At 40.5% G+C, this 15,685-nt stretch overlaps 1 protein-coding gene across 2 annotated transcripts in view; it reads left to right on the top strand.

The window, feature by feature from the left end:
* The first annotated feature begins 962 nt into the window (after positions 1-962).
* NXF3 (nuclear RNA export factor 3) overlaps positions 963-15,685 on the top strand; it is a 25,284-nt gene continuing 10,561 nt past the window's right edge. The window contains exons 1-2 of one of the 2 annotated variants that reach the window (XM_017518071.2): positions 963-1,047; positions 15,191-15,261. In XM_017518071.2, the coding sequence (XP_017373560.1) occupies positions 15,258-15,261 (4 nt within the window). In that variant the 5' untranslated portion in view covers positions 963-1,047; positions 15,191-15,257. Of the gene's footprint in view, positions 1,048-15,159; positions 15,262-15,685 lie in introns of those variants that run through there. The other variant, XM_017518072.2, reaches the window with a different exon arrangement.

The following is a 15,685-nucleotide window of genomic DNA, read 5'->3' as shown; positions in this document are numbered from 1 at the left end:
GTGATTCTCCTGCCTCAGCCTCCTGAGTAGCTGGGATTATAGGCGCCAGCCACCACACCCAGCTAGTTTTTGTATTATTAGTACAGACGGGGTTCTGTCATGTTATCCAGGCTGGTCTCGAACTCCTGATCTCAGGTGGTCCACCCTTCTTGGCCTCCCAAAGTTCTGGGATTATAGGTGTGGACCATCGTGCCAGATCTACCCATGCTAAAGTTCTATGTAACCAAACCCAAACTAAGTTGCTCTGTGACCTTCCAGAGAAAGAGATAACAGTCTATTTTACTACACACTAGTCCATTTTAAATCTTCAGTTGACATGATAATGAAGTTCCCTCTGCTTTAATTCTCACACAAAAAGGTAGCCTGAAGTTACCTGAGGTTAACTCATCAGTTGTTTTTCTACTGTTCTGCCTCTCTGTTCCTTCCTTATGAGAAAAGTATCTTTGAAATGCCTAACATGATCTTTGTTCTTTCTTTCTGCTTTCTTCAGCCTGTCTCTGTCTATAAAGTTAACCTCTTCTGTTCAGCTCATGAGAGCACTTTCTGTATTTTACGGTATAACGTGCGACCAGATTCTAGAATGGCAAATAAAGCCAATTGAGATCTTTAAGCTAAATTTGTTGTAATTTTATCTTTTGACTGATCTGGCAATCATGAAGTGAACTGTCTTCCCCATGAAACCCTGAAAGTCTTGAGTAAGTCCTTCTCAGGTCTGAGCTCAGCTCTCTCTGGCACTTGAGATCCCTGATATTTTTATACCAAGGTTAGTTTGTGCTATGAGAAAGCATTTGACTTTGGAGTACATAGGGTTAGTTTGTTCTGTTGCAGAGCAGGGTTTGCAGTAGCTGACAAATTACTGGCGAGGACTGCAGTTTTTTGCTCTGTTTGGAGATGTTTCATGTGTTTTCTCAAGATTATGGTCATACAGAAATGTGGGTTGCACCACATTTGCAGCTAGAAAGGACTGCAGTTTTAAGGTAACTGACAGTAGTGGAAGTGAGTGGTTATTACTGCAGGGGAGTGATCTCCGGCTTTCGAAATTCACAGGTATGTGGGTTTTTTCTTCTGCACTTAGGTAAGGGAAGCCTCAGGTCTTAGGTAAGGGAAAGCCTTAGGTAAGGGAAGCCTTAGTAAGGGAACTGGGTCAGACAGAAACTATAAAATCATTGGCTAAGTTGGGCAAGAAGATCCTGTAGCCAAAGTCATCTTGGCTCTGAGAAACCCAAGATTCAATGTAAAAATGGGATCCCTAATTTCTAAAGATCTGAGTAATTCACATTTCAGTAGACCTGCCTTAGTTATACATAAGATTTCTAGCCCCAGGCAGGACTTGGTGGCTCATACTCATAATCTCAGCACTTTGTGAGGCTGAAGAGGGAGGATTGTTTGGGGTCAGGTGTTTGAGGTGAGCTGTCTCTAAGACAAATAATAATAATAATAATAAATTAGCTGAACCTGGCAGCACATGCCTGTAGTCCTAGCTACTCAGGAGGCTGAAGCTGAAGGATTCCTTGAGCACAGGAGTTTGAGGCTGCAGTAAGCTATGATTGAACTACTGCCTTTAAGTCTAGGCAACAGAGTGACCCTCTATCTTAAAAAAAAGAAAAAAGAAAAAAAAAATTCTGGCCCCAGAAGCAACAAATTTTTACAAAAGTGACAAAATTTTACTAAAGATAATCTAGTATTATGGTGGCCATTATGTGAAACATCATCTAAGAAAGTGTACTTGAATTCTTAGCCTCTTGAAGGCAGAGAAAATGGGATTCCTATTGGCATTTAGAAGCCTGGAGAAGAAAACAGGACTGTAAAATATTTTCTAAAAGATTCATTGTGAAAAGCTAGTAAAAAGCTAAAAACACAAGATATCCCCCATAAAAAGGATTGCAAAATTTACCTAATTCTTTGTGTTCTCCTTTAACTTATGTTGCCTGGAATATTCCCAGTGTACTAACTGTCTGAATTGCATTTCCTCTCTGAATAAAAGGAAAGTTAAACAATTTCCTTATAAGGTAGAACCACCTCAGAATTCTGGAGATAGTCCCCTATTTGCTTATACTTTCTGGATAAAAAATGGAAGCCAGGGCCATAGTTTAAAATTTTCCTAAACCCAAAAGATCTTCAAAAGTTTTCTGAAGAATTCAGGCCAGAGTCTGAGAAAAAGTCTTGCTCAGCCACTCAGCATGCTAATGCTGAAGTACGATGGCCTGATTGTAGTTCACTGCAGCGTCAAACTCTTGGGCTCAATCAATCCTCCTGAGGTCACTGGATTACAGGCATGGGTCACTGTGCCTGACAAAACAAAATTCAAGGTCTTAATTGTAACTTTTTTTTTTTTTTTTGAGATGAAATTTCGCTCTTGTTGCCCAGGCTGGAGTGCAGTGGTACTATCTTGGCTCACTCGCAACCTCCACCTCCTGGGTTCAAAAATTCTCCCTCAGCCTCCTGAGTAGCTGGAATTACAGGCATGAGCCACCATGCCCAGCTAATTTTTTATTTTTAGTAGAGATGGCGTTTCTCCATGTTGGCCAGGATGGTCTTGAACTCCCGACCTCAGGTGATCCACCAGCCTTGGCCTCCCAAAGTGCTGAGATTACATGTGTAAGTCACCACACCCAGCCAACAACTTTTTTTGTTTTTTAAACAGAGTCTCACTCTGTGACCAGGCTGAAGTGCAGTGGCACAATCTCAGCACACTGCAGCCTCTGTCTTCCAGGTTCTTCAAGGGATCCTCGTGCCTAAGCCTCCAGAGTAGCTGGGATTATAGGTGTGTGCCACCACACTCAGCTAATGTTTATATTTTTAGTAGAGAAGGGATTTCATGCCGGGCGTGGTGGCTCATGCTTGTAATCCCAGCACTTTGGGAGGCTGAGGTGGGTGGATCACCTGAGGTCAGGAGTTCGAGACCAGCCTGACCAATATGATGAAATCCCATCTTTNGAGCCATCGTGGCCCTTAATTGTAACTTATGATCCTTTATAATAGTTGACCTCTACCACCTAATACAATTGGTGGGGTCTGGGGAGACCCAAAATTGTCTTCTCTTGAGAATGATATCTGTAAGACTTAAAGAAAGAGGAAAGAAACATGAAAAGTTTATTTTAGAGAAAACAAATCTGAGAAGGGTGTCTGGCCAATTTAGGTCAGAGGCACACTTTCTTACAGACTAAGAGTTTTTAAAGATTCAGGGTGGGAGAGTTTATCAGAGCCTTGGACTGCTTCTGCGTCTCTTTGTTGTGCTTATCTGAGAGGGAGACTTGTGTGTCTGTTCCCATACGTCTTTCTGCAGCTGCAGGCATTACTGTCCCCCACCCCACTCTGCTTATAGTTTCCCTATCTTAGTGTACCCGAAGGGAAAGGAATGTGCTTATTAAGGCCCACTGGTTTACTGGGGCCCATCGTATGAGGGTGAAGTTTGGCAGTTACCCAAGGGACTTTTCTCCCACCTCCCTCTGTGCCCGAGCTGTCGTATCTGTGTTTTACTATCTGCTCTTTCTGGCTGCTTGTAGTTAGAAAAGAAGTGATTTTCTTGGAATGCTTGAGGCTGAGAAAGGGAGTTGGAACTTAAAGTGGCAGTGTTTGTCAGCGATGATGGTGCTCCTGCTCTGTCAATATCAAGAACCTGACAAACCCCATCTGGTCTACTTATGGTCCAGGCAAAGCGAGAAAGACTCAAATGACCTTTTGAAAGCCATTCCCAACCAATAAACTTGAATGACTTCTAGGCTTGTCCCAGAGCACTTCTCCAATAAGGGACCCCTAAAACAGTAGTTTCCAAAGTATTGTTGCCATTTGTGCAAACAACTAGGACATTGAAAAAGGGAATGCCCCCAAAGAGCTCCAAGAAAGCCCCCAAAACAGGCTGCCCACCCCCTCTGATAGTAATCTTCATGTTAACACCAGGATTTATAGGCCCCCAAGGAATGCTCAGGTTGAGTTTTTCTTTGTCCTATTCATTAAAGGGCTCTTCCTCGAAGTCAGTAATCAAATTAACAAAACATCTAAATTGAAAAGACTAACTATGAAATGAAATCTTTACAACTAGTTGGGCTCAGTGGCTCATACCCATAATCCCAGTGCTTTGGGAGGCTGAGTTGGCAGGATTGCTTGAGGCCATGAGATCAAGGCCAGCCTGTGCAACATAGGGAGACTCCCTCCCTACAAAAAAAAAATTAGCCACACTTGGTAGCCTGCACCTGTAGTCCCAGTTGCTTGGGAGGCTGAGGTAGGAGGATTGCTTGAGCCCATGAGTTTGAGGCTGCAGTGAGCTTTGATGGTGATAGTATACTCCAGCCTGGGTGACAGAGAGAGAACCTGTTTCTAAAAATATATATAAAATAAAATACAACTTTATGACATTTAGTTGGCTATTTTGAAACTCTGTAAAAGAAATTTACATCTGTAAAGGAAATCCCCGTTAGTAAGGTTGTCTCCCTTTCTGCACCTAAACCACTAGAAACTTTAACAATGGGAAAGATAGTGGCTTAGTTTACATAACAGCCTTACCGATGTTTAAGATGCTTTTTCTAGCCATCTTGTCTTAACTGGAGCTTTACCTATGCCTTTTTTTTTTTGTGACAAATAATAGGGTTTCTATTAATCCAAGATTCTATATTGTTCTAAGTATTGTAAATTGTCTTGTTTTATGTGAAAGTCATCATTTTTTTGGAAGTGCAAATTGTAGAGTTGCCTGATTAACAATTGCTTAGGGCATCGGAATGAGTGATTGAAAGATTGATGTCTAAAGGGGGGAAAGTATTTCAAAATTGGCAGATGAAGAAGCTATAAAATCTGCTTCTGTTTTTTTCTACATGTCTATGTATGTTAATGCTTATATATTTCTCAACCAAAATGTGTAAGAGACTGTAACTGATTGACTTAAAGTGCTTAAGTCAAATATTTTGTCAAAAAATTGAACTTAAATGCCTTTTAGCTTACGTGACTTGAGTACATTTTTGGTAAATAAGACTATTTGAGAAACAGTCGTGTCTTCTGATCAGCAAAAACACCCATGTATTTAACTTTTGGGGGTTTTTGTTTGTTTTTTGGAGACAAAACCTTGCTCTGTCACCAGGCTAAAGTCCAGTGGCTCCATCTCTGCTCACTGCAACCTCTGACTCCCTGGTTCAAGTGATTCTCCTGCCTTAGCCTCCCATGTAGCTGGGATTACAGGCATGTGCCACCACGCCTGGATAATTTTTGTATTTTTAGTAGAGACAGGGTTTCACCATGTTGGCCAGGATGGTCTCTGCCTCCTGACCTGTGATCTGCACGCCTTGGCATCTCAAAGTGCTGGGATTACAGGCATGAGCCACTGCCACTCAGCTAGATTTTTTATTAAATGGCTAATGCCTAACATTTTTATGCTGTAAAATTTATTAACAGGATAATTGGAGATAGTGGTTAGTTTTATTCAATGTCTCACAGAATTTTCATGATCTTGTGTCAGGTCAAATCAGCCTGGTTGTGCAAATTCCTATGTAGGTGGTGGGGGGAATGTTTCAAAATGACTCAGTGACCAATTAAATTCTTACAAATCCATACTTTACTCCAAGGCTTTCACACACCACCAATCATGCAAATACATTCAACAGACGCAGACTGTTAGAGACAGAGAGAAAGAATACAGCAAGTAGTTCAAGAGACCAGCATACTGACTGGGATTGGGTGGGGATGCTTCTCTTCTCTCAGCAGTGCTTCCAGTAACTGCAATAGATGGAAAAGAGGCCTCAGAGTTCTCACGGCCAGAGTTTCTGCAGGTGTCTCTCTCATGGTCAATTTCTTTGTGGTTTTTATGGTCCTCTGTAGGAGTGTCCAGTATCCATACCCATCATCTTTAGCTACCTTTTGGCTTCACTTTCTTGTCAGGTCTTGTGACAGTAAGTAGCTTGCCACTCATGAGCAGGGCAGGAGAGGGCTCCCCATCCCTGCACCACAAATGTCAGGCTGAAGTAGGTGCGGTTGCAGACAAACCTCTCGAACACGGAACTGGGAAGGAAGTGGTGTTTTATTTGGCCAGGAGCTGCAGTGGCATAGATGCCTAACAACCAAGCTCCCCAACAAAGAAAATCCTTGCCCTTTTAAAGGCTTACAGCTCTAGAACTTACATGTGAAAGGGTCTTGAGTTTACAACTCCAGAAATTACATGTGAAAGGGTCTTGATCCATGAGGTAGGTGTGGGGGACGTGACTTAGGTAGGGGTCTGATCGTGTTTAGGTAAAAACAATGCCTTCTGGAAAGATTCCTCCATACCATATCCCTGATCTATAGATGGGATTGTGGTTAGCAGAAGGGGTCTTATCCTTGACCTGGCTTGCAGCACCAACTGGTCCCTCCTCTGTGTAACTTCTAACTTCTCCTTTTGAGATGCAATGTAGAAGCCTGAAGGGGAAATGGCCTTAGAAGCTGAAGAGAATTAAAGGTCTGCTTCGACCATCAGGTGATGGTTCAGCAGTTGTCACACTGCCTCTCTAAAAATGATAATTGGTCACAGGCACCAGGGAGAGGGAATTTCCAGATGATCCAGCAGTTGTCACATTAAAATGTAATTGGTTGCAGGTGCCAGGGAGAGGCCATTTCCCACTAGATTAAAACACTTGAAATTGGTAATCAGCAGCTTCCAATAAAATCTCAGGTATTGGGCAAGTGAGCCTGGGCATGCACATTAAGTGACAAAAACGCAGAGTATGACCTTCTGGGGGCATTCCACTGGAAAAGGGAAGAAAGCCTCAGGTGAGCATGTGTACAGCTCCAGCAAAGGCATTGTGCATGCTCACCTCCCAAGTGCAAGGAGGGCACTGTGCATGCGGGTAACCCAATCTAAAGGAAGAATAACGGGAAAGGGGTGCAAGACACCCAAAGTAGGCCAGCATATAAAACCCTAAGTCAAAAGGTCAAATGCTGCACTTGTTCTTCAAGTTGCCCATTGGGGCCCCTTCCAGGTGTACTTTCTTTCATCCCTGCTCTAGAGATTTTTAATAAACTTTTACTCCCGCTCTAAAGCTTGCCTTGGTCTCTTCTTCTGCCTTATGCCCCGCAGTCAAATTCTTTCTTCTTAGTAGGCAAGAACTGCAGTTGCTGCAGTCCTATATGGATTAGCTGTCAGTAACTTAAATATTCGCCAACCCAACAGTGTCTGGCCACAGCAAGTGTCATCACTTTATTCCACCATACATATGCTTATCAGTCTGAGAGCTCAGTAGTTTCACTATAAGCTGAGTCACTTGTCAAAAGTGGCTCCATTTTGAGAGATTTAGGATCACAAACATTATAGATCACAAGAAAGTTTACTAAATATGTAAGTTAGGCATAAATGTTTATAAATGAACCCTTCATAGTTTCAGAAATCTTTTTGGTAACTTAAATCCTTAAGTAATAAATACTCATTAAATGTTCAGGTTATTTCTAAATAAGTTGGAATACTAAAACATTAATTACTAATCACATACTTTGGTATCTTGTTTTTATATGGTATAAAGAAGCAAAATATATTTGGGCCTGCTAATAAACATTTAAAAATTTGTTCTGTGAGAAAGCATATGCTTCTAGAAATTATGAAATAAACTGTAGGGGCCAAAGGAAGACCTCTCCTCCACTCTGTGAAGGTTTGCCCAAAAATCAACTCATGAAAGGCAGATTAATAGCAGAAATGGCACACACATTCATTGACTTGCCTGGAGAGAATCACAGAGTGATTTTCCCAAAGCCTCCCCAACCCATGGAGTACAGAAGCTTATATACTCTTTTGAGGTTACAGAAAAAATGGGGATTTGGAGCATGACCAAAAACTGGTTATGGTGATAAATCAGGTTATAGCTGCAAGACAGGTTATGGAAAGGAGAGAAGTAGAGGCCTGGCTGGCAAAGATTGTTTTACGTAGATGAAACATCACAGGTAGCAGCCATAAGAAACAGTAGATGGTAAATACTTCTTATAGACTTTTAAGGTGTCAGACTCTCAGTTAATCTCACCTAGATGTGGACAAAGAAGGGCTTCAGAGAAACTTTGGCTGCATCAATGCAGATTCTTTATAGATGCAAATCTCCTACAAAAAAAATAGATTTGTGAGGTTTCTTCTGCTCATTGTGTTAATGGTGAAGGGTTTCCAGGTTCTGTGGGTCATGAACAAGAAATTAGAAGAAAACGCACTAACAAAGCAAGGAAGGAATGAAGGGTTTTATTGAGAATGAAAGTACACTCCACAGTGTGGGAGCAGGTCTGAGCATAGGGGCTCAAAGTCCCCTTTAACAGAATTTTTGGGACTTTGAATATCCTCTGGAGGATTCCATTGGTTACTTGTGGTATGCCCTATGTAAATGAAGAGGATGAAGTTAAGTTACAACGTCATTTACTTGGCCTACACCCTATGGAGAGGATATTTCCTGTCATAGCTGAAGCGTGAATCAGCCTCATGTTCCCTGACTGCAGATCCTATTTTCCTGCCTCAGTTGGCTGTCTGGACTGCCATCTCAAAATATGTCAAGTAAGTATATTTTGGGGTGAAATATTTTTATTCTCTTCAGTATATTCATTAAATATTGGCATGTGACACAGTTCAAACTGTCTACTTCCCACATTTTCACAAGAAAATAAGGTTACTAAGAATTTAAAATTTTAATTAATATATATAATTAAAACTACTAGAAATAAGAAAAGCAATTTATTTATGCAAAGTGTACAAGGAAAGTAAGGTGTGTTTTGGCAAGAGAAATTGTAAAAAGACATGATAATATATTTTTGTTAAAAGAGCAAATTTCATCTAATTTGGAGATTTTTTAAAGAATATTTCAAAGTATAGCTTTAGGAAGCTTCGACAAAGAGTCAAACTCTGTAAAATATTTAAAGAGATTTATTCTGAGCCAAATATGAGCAACCATGGCCCTTAACACAGCCCTCAGGAGGTCCTGAGAACATGTGCTCAAGGAGATCAGGGTGCAGCTTGGTTTTATACACTTTAGCAGGACATGAGATATCAATCAAATACATTTAAGAAATAAATTGGTTTGGTCCAGAAAGGCGGGACAATTCCAAGGGGGTCTTCCAGGTTATTGGTAAATTTAAGGTAAATTTATACATTTTCTGATTGACAATTGGTTGAGTTTGTCTAAAGACCTGTGATCAATAGAAAGGAATGCCTGCGTTGTGATAAGAGATTGTTGAGGCCAAAGTTTTGCTATGCAGATAAAGCTTTTAGCTAGCAGGCTTCAGAGAGAATAGGTTGTAAAATATTTCTTGTCAGACTTAAAGTCTATGTTGATGTTAATGCTTGAGAGGTATAATGAGGTCATTCAACCCCTACTTCCCATCATGACCTAAAACAGTCTCTCAGGTTAAATTTTAAGAGCTCTCGCTGAGGAAAAAGTCCATTCAAATGGTTGAGGGGCCTTAGAATTTTATTGTTGGTTTACAGAAGGGAATTAAAACAAGGCAGGAAAGAACCAGTAAGTAAAAGAGATGCCAAAAAAAAAAAAAGGTTTTAAGTATGAAGATGCAGTTTTGGTAATGAAAGATGAAAAAACGAATTGTTTCTTTTGCTTAAGAGAACTTTGTGTAGTCAAAATGATATAGGGAAAAGGAAAGTAAATTTTACAAATTATAGAAAGTTCATGGAATGTAAATCTCATGACAGAAATTTTATGTGTCATCAAGTTGCCTAAAATTAGAAACTAATTATAAATAATATAAAGTTTTGCAAAAAAATTAAGCATTAATACAAAAATGCATTATGAAGGCAAGGTTTTGGGCCCCTGTGTTGGAATAATTGGGTTTTCTCAGGACATTGAGCTGTTTTTAAAAGAAAATTGTGAGAGATTTTTCTTACCTTTTAGGTAACTGGCGTAGGGAACAGAGATTCTGTGTTTAATCAAAATAATTTCTTGTGCTTTGTGTCTATGAAATTTTTTGTCACTTTCATTTTATTTCATAATGACTGTGTTCCTATTTTAATCAATATTCTAGACCTTTGATAGTTGACAAACTTCTCAAATATCAAAATTAAGTCTTTTTGACCTTGAAGTAACTTTGGAATATTGTGACAAGTCCTAGAACTTCTGAGGTCATTCAACCCCTACTGTAACCCCTAACTGTAAAAGAGATAGTACGCCAAGTCAGCTTATCTGTTATGTTAATTTATATGAGAAGCACTGTCTAAATAAGGAATGATGGTTAATCTTCTTTGAGTTATATTTACATGGATATATTATTGATATGTGTTCCGAAATTGTATGACATTCCTGGAAATCTGATGTTTTGGTATAAATGCTATTAGTCACAATTTTGGTTCAGAAATAACCAAATTCTTTTTGTCAATTGCATCATTATTATAATAGACTCTAATCAGGTTTTTAACAATGGCTATTTTCAGACTTGATGTCCACGGTTAATAGCTTTATATTGATGGCTTTTTGAAAGTGTCTCACAAGCAATTATAATCCTAAAGTGTCACAGCTTCAAGGAGATTCACAGGAAGAAGAAAAAGAATTCTGACAAGTACAGGTTTTTAATAACTTTGAGTTCAGATGATTAGACTATATTTCCATAATTATAATGAAAAAATTAAGTTTGTGAAACTAATGACCAAGATTAGAGCAAGAATTACATGAGACACAATGAACTATGTAAGGTCTTTTAGGCTGACTGATGGCACCACAGTTGCCATGGTAACCTCTATAACCTGCATGGACTCTCCAGATGAGTTCCTGGAACTAGAAAGTCTGAAGTAACTGGAAAACCACAAAAAAGGGAAGAATGATTAACCCCTGCAGTGCCTAATTAACTTGAGACATTCTTCTATTGTTCTGTATTCCCGCCTCAACTGATAAGGCAAGTGGACTTTGTGACTGACCTTGGTCAACCTCATGCCTCCAGACCCTACAACCCCCACCCAGCTTGAAAAAACTGCCCTAAACTGTAACTTCTGTAACTTTCCACTGCATACCTCAAACCTATAAAACCAACTCCTATCCCACTTCCCTCCACTGACTCTCTTTTTGGACTCAGCCCACCCACACCCAGGTGAATGACAGCCATGTTGCTCACACAAAGCCTGTTTGGGGTCGTCTCCTAATTCAGAGTGCACGTTTAACAAACTGATGAAAAAGAGTTATGGGTTTTTAAGGCTTCTTTATTTGATACTTTGCTAGTTCTTATAATGTTTTTTGCAGATTTAAGGAAACTTTTTTTTTTTTTTAAGATGGGGTTTCACCATGATGGCCAGGCTGGTCTTGAACTCCTGACCTCAGGTGATCCACCCACCTCAGCCTCCCAAAATGCTAGGATTACAGGCGTGAGCCACCACGCCCAGCCAAGGAAACCTTTTTTCTTCTTTTAAGCTATCTATAGCTTACAGCAATTTGGTAAAATATACTTCTGTAAACCAAAATGGAAGCATTTGCACACACTGACCACATAATAGCTTTTTGTTTGTTTTTTAATTGAGATGCGGTCTAACTGAGACGGAGGTCTCACTATGTTGCCCAGGTTGGTCTCACACTCCTGGACTTAAGTAATCCTCTTGCCTCAGCCTCCTGACTTGCTGGAATTACAGATATGCACCACATGACCACACAAAATTTTAAATGTTTCCTTACAGCTATCTGTCAAACATGAAATTGGTGTCTCTTTAGCTGAAACAACTCAAATAAATGCATAGTAATAATACAGAATGGCTGGGCTTCCGTCTAAAACCAACCCTCAAACCTGGAACCTCGACCCTAAATAAAAACAGCTGACCCCATTTTTCTGCCCATATGGTTGTCTTTTTGGCCCGCCCTGTCCCCTGTTCTGTGCCCATAAAACCAGATCAGCTGGCAGAATAAAAGAAAAAAAAAAGAGCAGCAAAAGCGGCTGATGTAAGTGGTTGGGGATACAAGCTGCTGAACATTGGGGATGCATGTGGCTGAATGTCAAAGACTACAGATAGACATGGCTAACTTTAGATGGTGCAGCTTCGGAGGGGAGCTTGGCTGGAGATGGTTGGGCTTCAGGGAAAGATCACCTTCTTCATGCACCACCCCGTTTCCAGCTCCCCATTCCTCTGAGAGCCACATCCATCGTCCAATAAAATCTTCTGCATACACTACCCTTCAATCCGTTCATGAAGGGGATTTTTCCTGGATGCTGAACAAGAACTCGGGTGTCAAAAAGGGCAGGTGCAGGACACTGAGCTGTAACACTTAGCCATCCACGGACTGCAGGTGGAGTGAAACAAGAGACTCCAGTTCCTGCCTACAAAGGGCGTCAAGGTCAAGAAAAAATCCTGTCTTAGTAATGAGGAGGACACTCACTGTAACCTATAAATGGCATGTTGAGACCAGAAACCGAAAATGATAGCAACTGAGAGTAATACTGATGCCATGAATTTTTATCACATTCTCACTTACCAAAAGAGGGGGAATTGTCAAATAAAAATTATAAAAAGCCATTGTTTGGACAGGAGGCATTAGCCAGGGCTAAGAGGAGAGGTCAGAGCTGATCTGAGACTAGCCAGATACATCAGGAAGGTAATACTTTATGATCTGGTTCATTCTTTGGAAATCCAGTGTGGAAATCTGTTACCTAGCAGTTGTGTATGTTGGAAAAGATGTGTAGAAAAAAATAAAGAATATATACTATATGTAAATAAATCTTTTAAATATATATACAAATTAAGTGATACATATCTGAAAAACGAGCACCAGTCTATTTGCATTGTATAATTACACTGGATATCTTGGATAACTATAGGTCACTGTGAAGGGATTTTATAAATGAAAAGTACAGAATGATTTTATTTTCTAAGTATACATTTTTAGTGTTTAATATTTTGTAATTAGGGAGATTCACTGAGAAATACTTGAAAGTATTGAATAATAAATTGATGAACAATTTCACATATATTTACTATCCTTGTTTGTGCAGCTATAATAGAATGCCATAGAATGAGTAATTTATAAAGAGTAGAAATTTATTTCTGAGCATTCTGGAGGCTGGAAAGTGCAAGATTAAGGCATGAGCAGATTTGGTGTCAGGTGATGGCTTGCTCTTTGCTTCATTAATGGCACCTTTGCTAGGTCCACACATAGCAGAAAGGGCAAAAAAGGATGAATTTGCGCTCTCAAGCCCTTTTATAAGGGTGCTCATCCCATCTATCAAGGTGGAGCTCTCATGACCTAATTACTTCCTGAAGACCCTACCTCTTAATACTGTTGCACTGGGGATTAAATTTCAACATGAATTTTGGAGAAACACAAACATTCGAACCATAGCATTTACCATTTTATAAAAATGTTCACATAATATTGTTTTATAAAAATATAAAGATTTAGACTGGGTGTGATGGCTAACTCCTGCAATCCCAGCACTTCGGGAGGCCAAGGCAGGTGGATCACTTGAGGTCAGGAGTTTGAGACCAGCCTGGCCAACATGGTGAAACCCCCTCTCTCCTAAAAAATACAAAAATTAGCTGGGCATCGTGATGCACACCTGTAATTCCAACTACTTGGGAGGCTTGGGAATTGCTTGAACCTGGGAGGAGAAGGTTGCAGTGAGCCGAGATTGCACCACTACACTCCAATCTGGGCGACAGAGAGAAACTCTGTCTCAAAAACAAAAATAAAACCAAGAATAATACAGATTTAAACTCATGACTTCACAGTTTGTGTAGGTGTATGCTTTTTCTGTCTTACACTCTTTTCACCCCAAATGTTCACACACTGTCATATGCAGATATCTCTTCAGCTTACTCAGGGGCTAGACTTTCTCTCTCAGGGCATTGAGCTCCAAGAAGGGACTTCAGACAATGTGTTACTGGCCCAAGGTATCTGAGTCACATGGCACCAAAATATGTAACCAGTGGTAAATGTTCAAATATGTATGGGTCTGCAGCAACCTCAGTTATTGCCTCCTCAGAAGAAAGAATTCAACTGAGGTATATAAGGCAGAAAAGGGGACCAAGGAAAGTTTCAGAGCAGTAGTGGAAATTTATTTAAAAGCTTTAGAACAGGAAAGAAAAAGAAAGAAAGGAATGCTTGAGCCCACTCGTTCAGTTCCTGAGATCTTATTGGAAGCTGCCAATTACCAATTTCAGGTGTTTTCATCTATTGGGAAACTGCCTCTTCCTGGTGCTGACTGAGATTAGTTATTATTTCAGAGAGGCAGTGTGACAACTGCTAGACCATTACTTGATGGTCACCTGAAATTCCTGGCGGGTGAGGAGAGCTCTCTCCTGCCCCACTTATGCCTGACTAGTTACCTACTGTAACAAAGTGGTGAAAAATTCCAGAAAGTTCTAGCTGATGCCCTAGCCCACAGGGAGGCTCCTAGTTTATTCCCAATCTCTGGCCTGAGACTTTAGGAGCTACATTTCTGGCTCTAATATTTAGGAGTATCCATCTACACTGACTACATTTTATTTTTTCTTCGAGAAAAGATTTGATTTTTTTCTACTTTCATTACAGTGACCCACTAAACTTTTGCTATTGACTTATATTTTCCTTGTCTGTTTTTTGTATTCTCTCTCTAGGATGGGCTACAGTTAATTCCAGCCACACAAGTGTTTTCAGAATATTCTCTTACTTTGCCCTAACTTAAGCAAAACCCAAATAATATAAGAGTTTAGAAAAACTGTGCATAGAGGGGTCACCCACCATTCCATGGTTCTCATTTCCACTTTGTTTCTCCAGGTAACATCTGAATCATTCCAGACAAGCTCCTATACCTCATTAAACCTCAGCAACTTCAGGAAGTTGGTGATTCTGGGTTCAGAGTCCCCTTGTGAGGAATACATGGAGAAAAAAGTAATATAGCAAGTACAGACTTTGGGCTACAATAGGCACTCAGAGTTTTCTGAGTCTGCAGAGTAAAGTAAATGAATACAATGTAATGCACTGGAGGTGACCAGCAAACTGAGTTCTCTGTGTTTGTTTCAATAAGTATCTGGGTTCTAGGCCTCATGATTGAGATTATTGTCAACCACCTTTGTAGGAGCGGCTACATTAGAAACAGCTTGCAGAATGTCCAGCTGGTAGCAAACTTAGAGGGCAATAAGAACAGGAAGTTAACTCTCCTCAGACTCCTAGGACACTCCTCTCTATGCTTGGGGATGGAACTTCCTGTAAGGACTCCATTTTGTCCCAAGGCCTGAAGAAGTGACTTGGGACTTGCTCTTGCCTTCCTCAGCAGCCCTCCTCAATCTTCTCCAAACTCTCATCTCCAGGCCACACAGATTCTCAAGAGAGCCCTGTGAGGACACTGGTAAAACGTCACTGCCTTCAGGACACACCATGGGTGAGTTGGCCAGCATGAGGCTGGAGTCTGAGGTCTCCACAGGGCAAAAGGGACTGAGCCTCCTTCCTCACCTTACCCCAACCCATAGGACACCCAGCCAGTCTCCCTTTAGATGGTGGTGGGCAGTGACAAGGACCCAGGCCTGAGTCTTGTGGTCTTCTCAATTTGAGGTATGAGGAGGGTCACCTGGGGCAGAGACTGGTAAAAATTAACATTCCTTGGATGTACACTAGAGGTAGTAGCAGGCCAGGGAAGACATCTTTAATCTTAATATCAACCATTCGAGGTAGATTGTATTACCCCCCACCCCCACCCCTACCCCAGAAGTTTCTCAAGGCTTGCTTTATGGCCCAGAATATGACTTATTCTGGAATGTTCCATCGTAGTTTTTCTTTTCCTTTCTTTCTTTCTTTCTTTTTTTTTA

Source organism: Cebus imitator, unplaced genomic scaffold, assembly GCF_001604975.1.
Source record: "Cebus imitator isolate Cc_AM_T3 unplaced genomic scaffold, Cebus_imitator-1.0 Scaffold658, whole genome shotgun sequence".
Lineage (NCBI taxonomy): Eukaryota > Metazoa > Chordata > Mammalia > Primates > Cebidae > Cebus > Cebus imitator.
This window is presented reverse-complemented; position numbering and strand designations above follow the sequence as displayed.